This window comes from Polistes canadensis, unplaced genomic scaffold (assembly GCF_001313835.1).
Source record: "Polistes canadensis isolate GaletaPanama2010 unplaced genomic scaffold, ASM131383v1 scaffold_12, whole genome shotgun sequence".
NCBI lineage: Eukaryota > Metazoa > Arthropoda > Insecta > Hymenoptera > Vespidae > Polistes > Polistes canadensis.
Genome location: NW_014569559.1, coordinates 255228 through 269854, shown reverse-complemented (window position 1 = coordinate 269854; position 14627 = coordinate 255228). Strand labels below are relative to the sequence as shown.

The 14627-nt window shown below is 39.5% G+C and overlaps 1 protein-coding gene across 1 annotated transcript; it reads left to right on the top strand.

The window, feature by feature from the left end:
* The first annotated feature begins 45 nt into the window (after window positions 1-45).
* On the top strand, window positions 46-2809 carry LOC106793287 (ATPase family AAA domain-containing protein 3). The gene is made up of 4 exons (XM_014760092.1): window positions 46-420; window positions 777-1251; window positions 1339-2362; window positions 2456-2809. The coding sequence occupies exons 1-4, from the start codon at window positions 216-218 to the stop codon at window positions 2603-2605; spliced, it is 1854 nt and encodes a 617-aa protein (XP_014615578.1). The 5' UTR covers window positions 46-215; the 3' UTR covers window positions 2606-2809.
* Window positions 2810-14627: the final 11818 nt, after the last annotated feature.

The window sequence follows — 14627 nt, the reverse complement described above, 5'->3', positions numbered from 1 at the left end:
ATGCAATAGGAGGATATGCAGCTATGTTCCTTTGTTATCGCTGTGTTCGTTTCGATTCATTTCTAGTAGTATTGCATGGTTCGTGTTTCATACACGTAAAGTGCACGTGAGAGGTTCGGTGCATCCAGTTTTTAGACGATATTAATTTAAACGTTTGAAAAACAGAAGAAAAGTGTACTTTAAAGAATTTTCGTAGTTTCCGTGCTTAATTAAAAATGTCGTGGCTTCTTGGTTATCGTAATACGCAACCACCACAAGATTTCTCTCAATTTATTCAACCACCGGCATCATCGGGCTCAGACGGTGGTGGAGATGGTTCTAATTCGAAAAATTTAATGAAATCTCAAATGGAAGCTTACAGATTCGACTCGAGCGCATTGGAAAGAGCGGCTGCAGCTGCCAAAGAACTTGAAAAATCTTGTAAGATTATTCTTTTCTAATTCATTTTCGTATTGATCTTATACTATATTAGGTTACGTAAGCGGGAATACAATCATTAGTTAGAAGCATGTTACTATTCATGAAATCTCTATGAATGAGTTTACAATGATGCAATGTTTCAATATTTTACAATTTAAACTATTATGTACTCGTTACATGTAAAGCAAATGTTTGACAATTTAATTTTTAATATTAATTCCAATTATTTCACATGGCCATAAAAATGAAAATAGGTTTTATAAAAAGAAAAAAGAAATCGCAGTAAATTTTATTTTAATTTATAAATTGTAGTTATATGGTATGAGATATTATGAGGTATGATATGATTGTTCTAGCTCATGCTGCTCAAGCTTTGGAACTTTCAAAAATGCAAGAGGTGACTAAACAAACAGAAATGCAAACAGAAGTAAAGAAGTACGAAGCTACCATTGAACAAATGAAAGTTGATCAAAAACGCATAGAAGGAGAAGAGAAACGTAAAACCTTGCAAGAAGAAACAAGGCAGCATCAAGCAAGAGCTCAGTATCAAGATCAGTTGTCTAGAAAACGATACGATGATCAGTTAGCGCAGCAACAAAGAATGAATGATGAAAATTTAAGAAGACAAGAAGAATCGGTAGCTAAACAAGAAGCTATGAGAAAAGCAACTATCGAGCACGAAATGGATTTGAGGCATAAAAATGAAATGAGAAAGTTAGAAGCAGAGCTTAAAGCTAAAGCAAAGATTGATAGGGAAAATCAAGATCTTAATTTAGAACAAATTAGACTTAAGGCATCAGAAAATAGAATTACTGTCTTAGAATCTATAAAGTAAGTATTTAATAAACCAAGCATTTATTTTTGTGTTCTGAATTGAATCTGAAATTTGTACTTAAATTGATAAACGATACCTTTTAGAACTGCAGGTTCGGTACTTGGTACTGGAGCCAACGCTCTTTTACAAGATTGGGATAAAATTCTTGCTGCTGCTGGTGGTTTATCTCTATTAGCTTTTGGCGTGTACTCTGCTAAGGGATCAACCAGTATAGCTGCACGCTATATTGAATCTCGTTTAGGAAAGCCATCTTTAGTACGTGAAACTTCTAGATTTACAGTATTGGATACTGTAAGACATCCTATACGAGCTATTAAAAAACTGAAAGATAAGCAAACCGATGCTTTATCTGGTGTAGTTTTAGCCCCAAAACTCGAAGAAAGATTACGCGATGTGGCGATAGCTACGAAAAATACTAAACAAAATCGTGGAATGTATAGAAATATATTGATGCATGGCCCACCTGGTACTGGTAAGACTATGTTTGCTAAAAAGCTAGCAGAACATTCTGGGATGGATTATGCAATTGTGACGGGCGGTGATCTAGCACCTTTGGGAAAGGACGGTGTTACTGCGATACATAAAGTTTTTGATTGGGCAACAACATCTAGAAAAGGTCTTTTATTGTTTATCGATGAAGCGGATGCTTTCTTAAGAAAAAGATCGAGCGAACATATATCGGAGGATTTAAGAGCAATGTTAAATGCATTCTTATATAGAACCGGCGAGCAAAGTAATAAATTTATGTTAGTTTTGGCATCAAATACTCCTGAACAATTCGATTGGGCAGTAAATGATAGATTGGATGAAATGGTGGAGTTCAATCTTCCAGGTTTCGAAGAACGCGAGCGTTTAGTTCGTCTTTATTTTGATAAATTTGTTCTTCAACCAGCCATCGAAGGCAAGAAAAGATTAAAAGTAGCGCAATTTGACTATGGTGCTTTATGTACTAAAATGGCGAAAATAACAGAAGGAATGTCTGGTAGAGAATTAGCAAAACTTGGTGTTGCATGGCAAGCAGCGGCATACGCGTCTGAAAATGGTGTCTTAACAGAGCAAATGGTGGTAGATAGATGTATGGAAGCTATTAGACAACATAAACAAAAGGTATATTTTGTTTTATTTGCTCTTATGAACAAGTAAAAGAAATATTATATTTTTATGATACAATTAAATATCAATTTGTATTTTTTTTTGAAGGTGCAATGGCAAAGCGAGCAAGAAAAACAAGAATCCAAATCTATTTATGCAGCTGAAGAGAGTAGTATAAAATCAATGGAATCAAAACCTCCAGCAATAGAAGACCATACAGAAAGAAAAGAAGAAGAAAGGACAATTGCTGCAGCTTAATTAAAAACATGCATAGATTGAAAAATATTAAACGATTGATGTATAAAGATTAGTTCCAATGGTTGCAGTGACAAGTACAAACATCATTAATAAAGATAATATTCATTTTAGTTGTATATCTTGCATTTTTTAAATAAGCTACAAGAATGATTAAATTGTAATATTATATTATTATTTCAATTGATAAATATCACTTTAAAAATATCGACTGTATTGTCTTGTGTATACTTCCAGTAGTATAGCATAGTTAGAGAAAGACAAGAAAGCATTGACTTTATATACTTTTTACTTGTATAGCGATCTGTATATATGTACAAGAACATATAATCGTAAATAATTTTACGAAGTATATGTGTTATTTGTTACCCTTTACATAAAATATTAATTAAATAGTATTCATTTAATTTTCAAAATAATTTTATTCTATTCCTAAATTCATATATAAGAAAAAACATTCGAATTCTATATTAAAAGACTTTTATTTAAACATGGTAATGTTTAAATCAAAATGTGGTATTGCTGAAATAATAGTTAATTAGATTACAACAATAATACGCTCTATGAATTGTTTAATATATATAGAATAAAATGTAAAATAATTGAAAGTATGGATTATTTAAGAATGCGTATATAGACGAAGAGAGCTGGAATGTTAACTCGCCAGAATAAGAAAGGAGACTGACTCGATAAATGCCAAAGTAGATCGTGTGCTCATTTTTGTTTAGATCCTCGCTTAGTATCGATTAGAAGTTTTAAATTATATATATACCGAATTATATCATTACAATTATTTTATATTCGAGATTCGTTAATATTAATATTTTGTATATTTAAATGCATATAATTTATTCCATTAAGTGACGTAAATAATATTCTTAATAAGTATTAATTGGAAATTTCTTCACACACAGTTACCAATTATAAAATTATTAAATGACTTTCCGCGCGAACGTTGCGCACATGTGTATAACGGAAATAATATTCCTAACAAAGAGAATTTAAGATTATAACGTTCTGATTTCTGTAATTTTATCTTTTTTATGTAATTGTTTCAACACAAATATATATGTTTCAACGTTTCTGCGCAGTGATAACTTCGAGAGTAAAATTTTCGACAAAAAGAATATTAGATCGAAATTATTTAATATTTAAAGTATGTTAATAGGTATGAAATGTTTAATCTAATGTATATATGTTTAAACTATTTAAAATATAAGTAGAGTGTATTAGAGTATTAAAATAATTGTTAATTAATCGAAGGAAGTGTCTATTGTTGTTTAAAAACACCAAATATATGATCGGAGTACCGTCCTCTTCGAAATCCATCGTTGAACTGGGTCAATGTCCTCTGTAAAAGTTCTTTTATTAAATGTTGTTTATATGACTTCTCGAACATTGCGCATGTGTATAACACAATTAAAGCTCGAAATAAATAGAATTTCTTTTTATGGAAAGTCATATAAACATTTAATAAAAAAAATTTCCATAGAGCCAGTCTAACACGGTGGATTTCGAAGAGGTACGTATATCGAAAGGTAAAAAAAAGGTAAATACATGTTTCTCGATTACAATATATACACATTTCCTTTGATTAATTAACAATTATCTATAATATATCGAACATTCTCAGAGTATGTTTATCCCCACCACTTATTCTTCCAGAAAGAAACGCATCTTACAATAATTATCGATCGATGTATCTCATGCGCACACACATCACGCATTAACACTAAAACTTTACATTATGAACAATTATTCTTCTCTTACTTGGTCAGAGTTTTTTCTGTGAATATTTACGGATATGCATAGGTTGTATTTATTCTTGTCTCTGGGTTAGGAAAACATTTTTCTATTTCCGGCGTCCTTTTTCGGTTCGAGCTTTACTATTTGCGGATCGTATCTTCTTGGCTTCCGTAGTCGCGCGCTTACACGTGCAGTCATTCAGAAAATCGAGCCGTATTTCTTCTCGCACGGATTTACACGGGCAGATGCAACCCGTTGATGCAAGAGAGGCCTGCTTTCTCAATACCATTGAATTATGGCTTTTCTCGAAAATCTCGAGGAAAAGTTTAGAAGGGATATCGAAAATAGGTATCGGCGTGAAAAAAGAGAAAGGAGAAGTCGCATCTATATTTGCGTTGCGTGGCAGGTCCCTGTATCACGCGTTCCAACACGCGCCATTATAGGTCACAAAGCGTACTCTTGGAAACGTTTACTGGAGCGTAGCTAAATAATCGAGCAAGCGTTTGTTGTAGCTGCGCTTGTGGTTCTAACTAAATAGGCTTTTCTCTTTCTCTTTCAAATGTTCTTCTTCCGTGTCATTTCATTCGTTCCTTCTTCCGAAAGGTGCGGCTTATCTCACGTGGGTGAACTACAATTTTCACGGTATGTACTACGAATGAACGTGCTGACACGTCCAGATAGATTAGCTTTTCTGCTAGACAAGGTTATGCACGTGGAATCAATCTCTTTCCGTTCTTTCTTTCTTTTTTACCTTTTCCAAGATAACTCGCGAGCTCTTTTTATTCGAGATACCGATCGCGTAAGCTTTGAAATTAGTGTCGATAGTTTTTCTTACTTATGTTTAAAGCAGATAAAGAGAGAAGAGAAAGACAGCGTGCATATTAAACGATTTTCCTCGGCGAAGACTTCATTTAATCCTAGAACGTGGGATAACGAGGAGGTAAATTGTGTGGAGGAGCATTTTACGCTCTCGATTTGCATAAATATTCTAGGGAGCACGCAGTCTCGCGGTTTTCTCTGTAAGTTGCAACGCGAACGAGTACGCGCCTCAACGTTTCGCCACTATTTATCTATCTATCTCTCTCTCTTTACATTTAGTTATACCTTTCTTTTCTGTAAAATGCAACTTACGTCATCGCGTCTGTCCAACACTTTGTGTGTAGGATTTTACGAGGAAAAAGAAAGAAAGATAGAAAGATATTCCGTATTAGTTCGACTTGCTTCGCTTTCTCGATAAAAGGATATTAACGAACTTATTTTATCCGGCTAGAGCAGAAAATAATTTGCCTACGATATCGGTTGATATAGCCAGCGAGAACCGAGGGGGAATTATTAAACATGTTCAATTAGTCCCATCCCTATGGAAAAATATCATAACTAACTTTCATCGCGAGTGTAGAAAGTCGAAAGTTTAGTCTTTCAACGATAACGCGTGGCAATCGTGTCGTTTATTAAGAGCAAGTTGTACACTGTGCTAGTTGAAATTGTCCAGAGAGATGTTTCCCTTTCGTCTATTCATTTTTAATGATTATCGTGCTTGGGAATTATTGAAGGTAAAATCAGTTGACCCTTGGCTCGAAATTCGAGCAATATTCAAACTCGCCCACCTCTCTTTTCATAACTTACCTTAAAAGTGGGCTCGATGAAGCGGTCTGATTAGGACCTTTGATTTATAACTTTTTCATCCATATATTTACTCGCTCGTGTATGCGTGTCGTATGCGTGTATGCGCGTATGCGCGTGTAGAGGTAGAAGCGGCATTCGGCAAGTTGCAGGATCACAAGCGTGCTCGATCTTGTTAAAATTTATTCATGATTCGGCAGCGGGCAAGCTATATCATGCCGAGGTGAATCCGCCAGGGGGGACTGGTTCGACTGGTCGCAGTCTAAATATTCGTCAAGCTGCCCTATTTTCCGCGTAACGCGATAGGGGCTTAACTCTTTGTATTCGAGAGTTAGTTATAGTTTACTCTTAGTCAAGTAAAGCCCGGTGTAAAACACCAAACCACGTATTACTGTGATATTTTTCCCGACAAGTCGAGGATGCATCTCGGAGATTGCTTAATGTTTAACAAAAATGTCCTTCTTTTTGAAGTATAGAGATATACAAAAAATATTAAATTATGTGTGAAATCACATTTGAAGATAGCTGTAAGAAATTCAGCAAATATGCGGAAAATCGCGTCGAGTTGGTGTTTCACCCGAGCGAAAAAGGCCTCAAGTGTAAAGGGTTAATACCACTCTCTCTCTCTCTCTCGGAACGGCAAGATCTGATTTATCGTTCGGCGGTATCGACTTTGTGCCCACGAAAGTTAATCCCTCGTAGATCCTTCGAGAAGTCGTCGGAGGAGAATCCTTCCTTAATGGCCAGCCCTTTTATCCTCGAGAGGCCGAAGCGTTTGCATTTTTCGCATTAATAACAAAATTGGTGGGATCGATTAACGCTAAGAAGGTTGTTTTCTCTTCTCTTTATCTTATTACCACTGAAAGATGTGGGATCGAAACGTCAGATGTTTTTCACCAAAGAGATTCGGTGTAACCTCCTCGGCAATGATAGACCGGCGGCACCTCGTCCGCCACAGCTGTAGGCGGCATTCCCTTGGCCTCGCTTCATACCTTATACTCGTGCACCATAAAGAAGGAGGGAGAAAATTACTCGCCCACCTCTCCGAAACTAATAAGTATTGTCCATCAGGCGCATTGTTTCGATGCCCACGTTAGGAGGCGCAACATGCTCGGGACGAGTTACACTTTAAATTACTCTGCTGTAGCTCGTCCGGACGATCGTTTGGTTCGTTAGACGACGGATAAAAGTGTATAAAAGGGAGAGAAGGGTGCAGATAGAGATCGTGATTTCAACATAAAAGGCTCGAATTTAACGCCCAACTCTTGTAAGCTGCTTGTCCTTTCCCGCGTCTCCTCTAATTTATTAATCGAACGGACTCTCGGTTCTCCACACTGATTTCAAAGTGCTGTAAATACCTTAATAATTAAATATTTCAACGTTTCCTCTTACACGGGGAACGTTCACCCCTTTGACGACTGTGAATTCGAAATGGCGTGTAAAGGCATCAGAAGATCATACGTCTTTGTACGTTACTTTATGGATACTTTTATATGGATACTCTTTTGATGGCTACTTTATCTTGACTCTATAAAAGTAGCCGTTAAATAGTCGTTTTTATGCGATACGAAATTAACCTTGTGGGGTATGTTGCGCAATACTGTCTAGGATCTTAAGTATTCATCGTTGCGATAATGTAGCTATGTAGAGGTACATTAAAGTCGCACAATTCTTTACTCGCGACTGAGATCGTTAATACCTTTTAAAAACGTTTATTACGAAATTCAAGGCCGAGAGGTAGAGGAATTCCTAGAGAACTACGGACGGAGGAGATACTAGCGACATTGCTAGTTAGTCATACCGTCGAGATACCTAGATCCATATTCTTCCTTTTCCCCGCTCAAGCTACTCTTTACATAAGGCTTCTTCCAAGCATCGCATTATGAGCCCATTTTAGGCTTTAACTATCACTATGAGAAGTCATATTAATCAGATACGTGATTGTTACAGGAAATCGTAGTGGGAATCGCATTCCTTACGATTTTATCGTTCTTCCCATCTTTCCACCAACTTCTTTTTACACTCCCTATCTAGGAAAGATATTTTGAAACGCGCGCGTGATATGTTAATAATCCTTATGGGCAATGGCTACTATCCTTTCACTTTCACGGTATGATTTACGCGATCGAGCTGCACGAAAGAGAAAGAGGTGAGAGAGAGAGAGAGAGAGAGAGAGAGCTAATCGTTAAAAAGTAACATTCCCTTTAATTCGACGATTAGCCGAAGCAAAGCAGCTCTGTTCGCGCATAAATTCAAACTATGTCCAGCATTGTTTTCGTGATAAATTTTGCCCATTGTACACAGTTATTGTGCATAAATTGTAGAATGGTGTGTCCAGCGTGTATAGTCTGAGACAAAGTGACTAGTAGAGTGGGGCAGGAATACGAAAAGGTAAGAGAGAGAGAGAGAGAGAGAGAGGGGGTATTTTTCTTCCCTCTCTGACGCGAAATAAATTGGCTTTTATATTAGCGCGAGCTACAGCATAAATCCTGAACGTTCATTGTTGTGTATTGGCCATCTACCCTTCCCTTCAGCCCCGTAGGTGGAGGGCTTTGCACGTGGGCAAAATCCTTTTTCCATCGGAGGAAGCGGAGGTGGCGACGACGAGGAAGCACCTCTTTAGGGTTTTCCTTGAAAATGAGAGAAAATGTAGCTTTTAAATAAGAGGATTGCGCGAAGAAATGGAAAGTTGCATCTATGGTTACGTTAGGTAGAAAACGAGCGAGCGTTCGGTTCGTTTGCGTTACGCTACGAAATTATGCGTGGAAAATTGCGATTTAAAGGCTGAGCCTCGAATACACTCGCAAATCTATTCGAGTGCGTGTACGCGGACTTTTGCGGGCTTTCGCGGGCCCGCACACGGCGACGGTGCAGCGCGGTGGAGCGTATATTTACGCACATACACGAGCGGGCAAGTGCAAGTAGGCGGATGCACCGCTATAGCCGGTGCATCGCGCGTCCTTCTCGCGTGTAGTCCGCGCGATACGTCACGAGGATGCCGATTTATGTCCTGCGACGATCCTCCACGGTACTGGCGCCTACGGTCCAACAAAAAAACTCTGATTAAAGGAGATCCTCGACGAGCGCGAGTCTCAAGTTATTTACTTAAAAGTTCTTAATGATCTTACTCTACGTAAATTTGAATGCCGGCTATTTATGACGTATCGTCGGATCGGCAGGAACGAAAATAAATATCTAAAGCTCGCAAAGTCTAAGGATAAGTTTAACGAATCGACAGGGTTTACTAAACGTATGTGGCTTCGTACGGCCGATCATTATTCTTCTTTCGTGTGTCTGTGACGACGCACGTATATACACGTGGAGGTAGCTCTTGTACTTCTTGATAAATCGAGGCATGTGTAAGGACGATAAATCCCGGTGTTCCGTATTAGTGCCGCTACTCCGTATTTGTCGCCGTTTAGTTACCGTATCGTTCTAACGTGTTATTAATCGAGATACCGGATGGAAATATGAACAGTTTTATGCGTCGTCATCGAAATTCGCAGGAAGAACGGGCTCGAATAATCGCCGATGGAATTTCTTATCTTTATTTTCTTCGTGAAGAACGATAGTTAGATACAGAGTTATGATTCTGCGATCGATCACCATCAATGTTACTCGACAGACCTTACCGACAGACGTTACTCGCCGGTTCGTTAATGATGTCGATGAGTAAAAGCGTTTCTCATCGTTTAAAGCGGTGCGGCGCGGAGCGGCGCGGAGCGGAGCGGCGCTTCTTTCCTCTTACCTTTCTATTTTATTACTATTCGCCTCGCGGAGTATTGTGTTCCATGCCCATATATAATGTACATACGATACGTCGTACTACGAGGAGTAAAGGACAATATTCTTTTCCTCCTTTACGTTTATCTCCATTTCCCTCTCTATTCTAGTAGTATACCTTTCCATTTTGCACCTTTTCAAATGGAGAAATAGGGAGGAAGGAGGCGCACGTGCATTCACGACAAAGTAATTACGCATTTTCTCGTCACTCGCGGTTGTGTTGTGACTGTTTCTTCGCCGCAGACGATGTGAGCGATGACAAGGAGTCGCGGTCCCAGTGGGAGGTCCCAACAATGGCCATCCGCCTCCGAGTCGGGTACGCTGCTACCTGGAGGAACCTTGGCTCGTGGCTCGCTCAGCGATGGATCTTCCACGGCAAAAGGATTCGTTCAAGTATCTTACTTTACAATTAATCTATCACTTTTCTATATGCCACCTTTCTTATACTTCCGATATTCCTTTTATTCTTCATTCGGTAGTTAAATAGCAAACGGCAAAGCTTACGAAATTAGATGAATTTCGTATAATTTGATAAATTCGATTAGTTGGTCGTTTGAACGAGTTTAAATTCGCTCAAATCTTTCGTCGAAAAGTCAAACGAAATCCGACTGAACTCTCAGCAGCAGCTTAGTCTCGAGCTCTCTCCTCTCGAAGCGAGACGCGGACCTCCTTACTGATCGTAGGTGGTCCTTCCATTGGACGCAACGATTTTAAATTAAAATTAAAGTTAAACGTTCTTATGTTTTCTCTACTTGACGAAGCCGCCACTGCGCCACCGCACTTGTAATAACGTTAATGGACCGTTCAAGGAGGTTGCACACTTCGTTTCAATAACTCGAGTACGCAAGCTGTATTTTTACTGGACATCAAATATAACAGGGAAGAAGGTCTCTGCTTGATAATCAAATAACGTTCAATTAAATACGGAGCTATGAATTTAGAATGATTTCAATTAGGACGAAAGAGGCGTTAAACGTTGAACATTTTTACAAACTTGAGATATCCTACTATTTCTTATTGTTAACCTCCTCATTGTTCTTTTTTCTTGGCGGAATTACGGGACGAGCACGACTTTATGAGAGGGCGTGCGTTCGTTCTCACCGGGCGGCAGATAATTGGCTTCGTGTTTTTCGATGTGTTACCATGTTTATACGCACACTGCGGTCGTATCACTATTTTATAATTAGCAAGAAAGTTATTGTATATACTGCATGCCACGGGTCACGCTGTGAAAGTACGGAATATAAAAAATGAGTGAAGCTGCAGCGTCGTCGTCGTCGTCGTCGTCGTCGTCGTCGTCGTCGTCGTCGTCGTCGTCGTCGTCGACGTCGTTGTTTCGTTACCGTCGCTAACGTAGATAATCGTTGCATGCGAGCAAACGAATATATCACCGCCTCTTATTTTCCATTTTCTCATTGTTCATATTTTGCGAGCAAATATACGATGTCGTTCTAACTCGTGTACTTTAGAAACGCGTACGTGTAAGTGTTTGGTATACATACCGCGTGATAGATCGTACGTTATACGAAATTGTATCGTACGAGTTTCCTACTCCTCTAACTCCTCGCGAGGTATTCTACACGTAATGAATTATTCTTCCCGGTGGTCTTTTGCCGACCACCGCGCATGCCCGCTACTTTTACTTTATTTTGATGAATTTCGAAAAGATGCCCACGGCCATGGAGCATTAGTCACGGTGTAATTGGCGGGAGGAGAGTACCTCGTAGATGCCTCCATGGTTCGCTCTCGGCCAAGAATTTTTATAATCTCGATGACCGCGCGTCTTCATTTTTTTTTTTACATTTCGGATTCAATATCATCGAAGAAGAGATGTGATTTTGTACGTTATCTTTTCGTTGGAATTTTATGAAAGAACAAGATATATTTCCCCGAAATTCTTCGCGTTGCTTTGGATTCCACTTCTAGTGGGTGGTAAACCTTTTTTTTTCTTCTCGAGTACGGAATGAACAATGTCCAGAAATCTTTTCACCGTTCTTTATCGAGAATCAGATTCCTACCTTTGCTTAGGGGGGGTAGATTTATCTCTCGATCTTGCCTTTTTGAGTCGATCGAGATCACCAAGGCTTTCTTTCTTATTCACTCTTGCCTATCGCGAATCTAACTTCGAAAAGGAATGTCCATGTTATATATAGTTCGTTGTTTTGTCTTCTTTTTGCACGTATGAAATTGATCAAAATTCTCTCTGATAAACATGTAAGCTTCCGCGGCATGCGAGTGCATTCTTCTGCGAAATATAATATGCTTTTGAAAAATGTCACTACGTTCTTTTGAAAGTTTCATCCATATTTTTGAATAGAAAAAGACAAGGCGATCTTCGATTTAAGAAAGATCTTCGAAAGAGAAGAAGCCGTGTAGTTACCCAAAGGAATATACTCGTAACAACGCAATTATTGAGTGTTTATTAAAGAAATCTTACCGTGGGATGTTAGTCGTTAACGTAATTACCGATAATTATAAGAGAAAAATATTCGTCGGCTCGTTAAGAGCGTCAGAGTATCGTTTCCCGCGAGGTTTAAACTCTCCCATGAATATTCTCCGATGGAGAGGGTCTTTGTAAAAAATCGAATATTGCACGTGAACAGTCGTTTTATCGAGGAGCAAGAGAAGAAGAGAGATAAAAAGAAAGGAGAAAGAAGAGAGGAAGGAGGTGGAGGTAGTGGCGCCAATTTCGTAGGGCCCCTGGCTTCGTCGTCCCACACGTTTCTGCGCTTTTCAGTTCGTTTCTTCTTCTTCTTCTTCTTCTTTTTCTTTCTCGAGAGATTATGGTGGGGTGGTCCTTCTCGAGAGGAGTCTTTTTTCCACGCTCTCCTCTTTTTCGTCCTTCCTCCGTCTTTCTTCTTTTCCCTCGACCAACACGTTTCTCCGAGACTTGGCCTTATCCAAGGGTTTTTAATTCGCGCGCGTGGGCGAGCGAACGTACCGCTTCGTTTGTCTTTCTTTAGTTTGAGCGTTGCGTTCTTGTCTCTCCCTTCTGCTTCCTCTGCCGTGGTTCTTTCACGAGCGCCAAAAGCAACGTACTTTTAAACGCTATAATCGCGCAGTCCTTTGGAAGCTAATGCATTCGATCGCTGATTTATGCACTATTCCGCTCAAATATATTGGGACTCTCCTCGTGTACGAAATTAATTTCGTACATGCCCTGCTGGCCTCGCAACCATGTAACTATCAATAATAAAAGGTAGCTCCATATACGGTTCTCCCTTTCTCTCTTTCTCTCTTTTCATCTTCGTTTCGTTCTTCGTTCTCACGTTCGCTTTCTCGCCGCATTCCACGCGTAGACGACGTCCCTTTATTTTTACCACGCTTACACGTGTGATTTCATAAGTACGCCCTCAAGTCCTTCTTTCTCATAATCGGTTCTTTTAATAGCGACGTTTTAGATCATACCAAGAGAATCGTCTTAGGTTGCAGCGGCTGGAGGAGGACCCCGCTCGCATACGGTTGATGATTGAGAGGGACAGGGGGAGAGGGGGAGACAAGGTGGCAAGCATAATAAAATGCATCCGTGTCAGGTAGGAGGAGAAAGGCGGCGTTGTACGGAAGCATCGAACTTCCAGAAGACTCGATACACATGTCCTGTTATTAATATTGGCTACACCTTGGCAGCACCGCGATTCCACAGCCTCCCTATCGTCCTCTTTCCTTCTACCCTTTTTCTTTCTCCCTTTCTCTCTCTCTCTCTCTCTCTCTCTCTCTCTCTCTTTCTCTCTCTCTCTCTCTCTCTCTGCTGGAGTCTTTCTTTTTCCTTCGCGTCCTGGAATCTCGTTCCGAAGTGTATAATCTTGCACGCAAAGTTTGGGGACACGCTGCCACCCGGCAATCTGCATATGTTTACGCTCGTACACCAAGAGACGGCCAAAGTCTCCTTTTCGTCGAAGGAAAATAAGAAAAAGTAGGAACGAGACAGCAAAGAGATCTGCTTCCAGGCGTAACGCGAGCTGTCGTCGAGACCTTTTCGCGATACTCGCGCCCTTTCAATCCTTTTCCGTCCGACTCTCTTTTCTTCTCGACTTTTTATACAAACTTTTAAACGATACCCATCTAGATATTATGGAACAGAGCTTTACCTAATTATTGTGTCGGATGTCTTGCGATTCGATCTTTCAAAAAGAGAATTCGTGATCGAACGGCAAGGTGGTATCGTCGCGTGTAATCATCTTATATTTTTTCTTCCCTCACGAGTATCGAGTCGCGGCGTACGTCGAATACAATGCGCGCGTATTATCGTAATTTGCACCAATCTGAGGATTTTCAAATTTCCGCTTATTCGTATAATCGACGAAACTGCAAACATTTACTCGTCAGATGAAGTAGAGTTCCATCATAAAAAGCATCTAACAGATATGGATGCTTGGTTGGATTTTATTTTCTATCAATTTAATTCTCTTATCGTGCTAATCAAAATGAATATTATTTTTCCATTTCTCCCACCACGGTAGAATAATGCGTTCTCCTCGAAACCTTTGACTCGCTTGAAAATTTTCGGTACCCTCCCAAAAGAAGTTTCACTTAAAAAAAAAGAAAAAGCGGACGGTCGGAAGGAAAAAAGGAAGAAGAAAAAAAATACTTTTCTCGTGAGTTCACGACGGCATCACGAAGACTCGTTTGGATCGCGTTTGGAAGACCGTGCCTTCCACCTTCCATATATGTAATGACTAGGGTCCAGGAGAGATGAGCGAGAGAAGCCGAGGAAGAGAGATAGGCAGATAGGTAGGTAGGTAGGTAGGTAGGTAGGAAGGTAGGTAGGTAGGTAGGTAGATAGGTAGGTAGGTAGGTAGGTAGGTAGGTAGGTAGGTAGGTAGGTAGGTAGATAGCAACCCAAAGAGAGAAAGAGATGCAGAGAAGTAGAAGA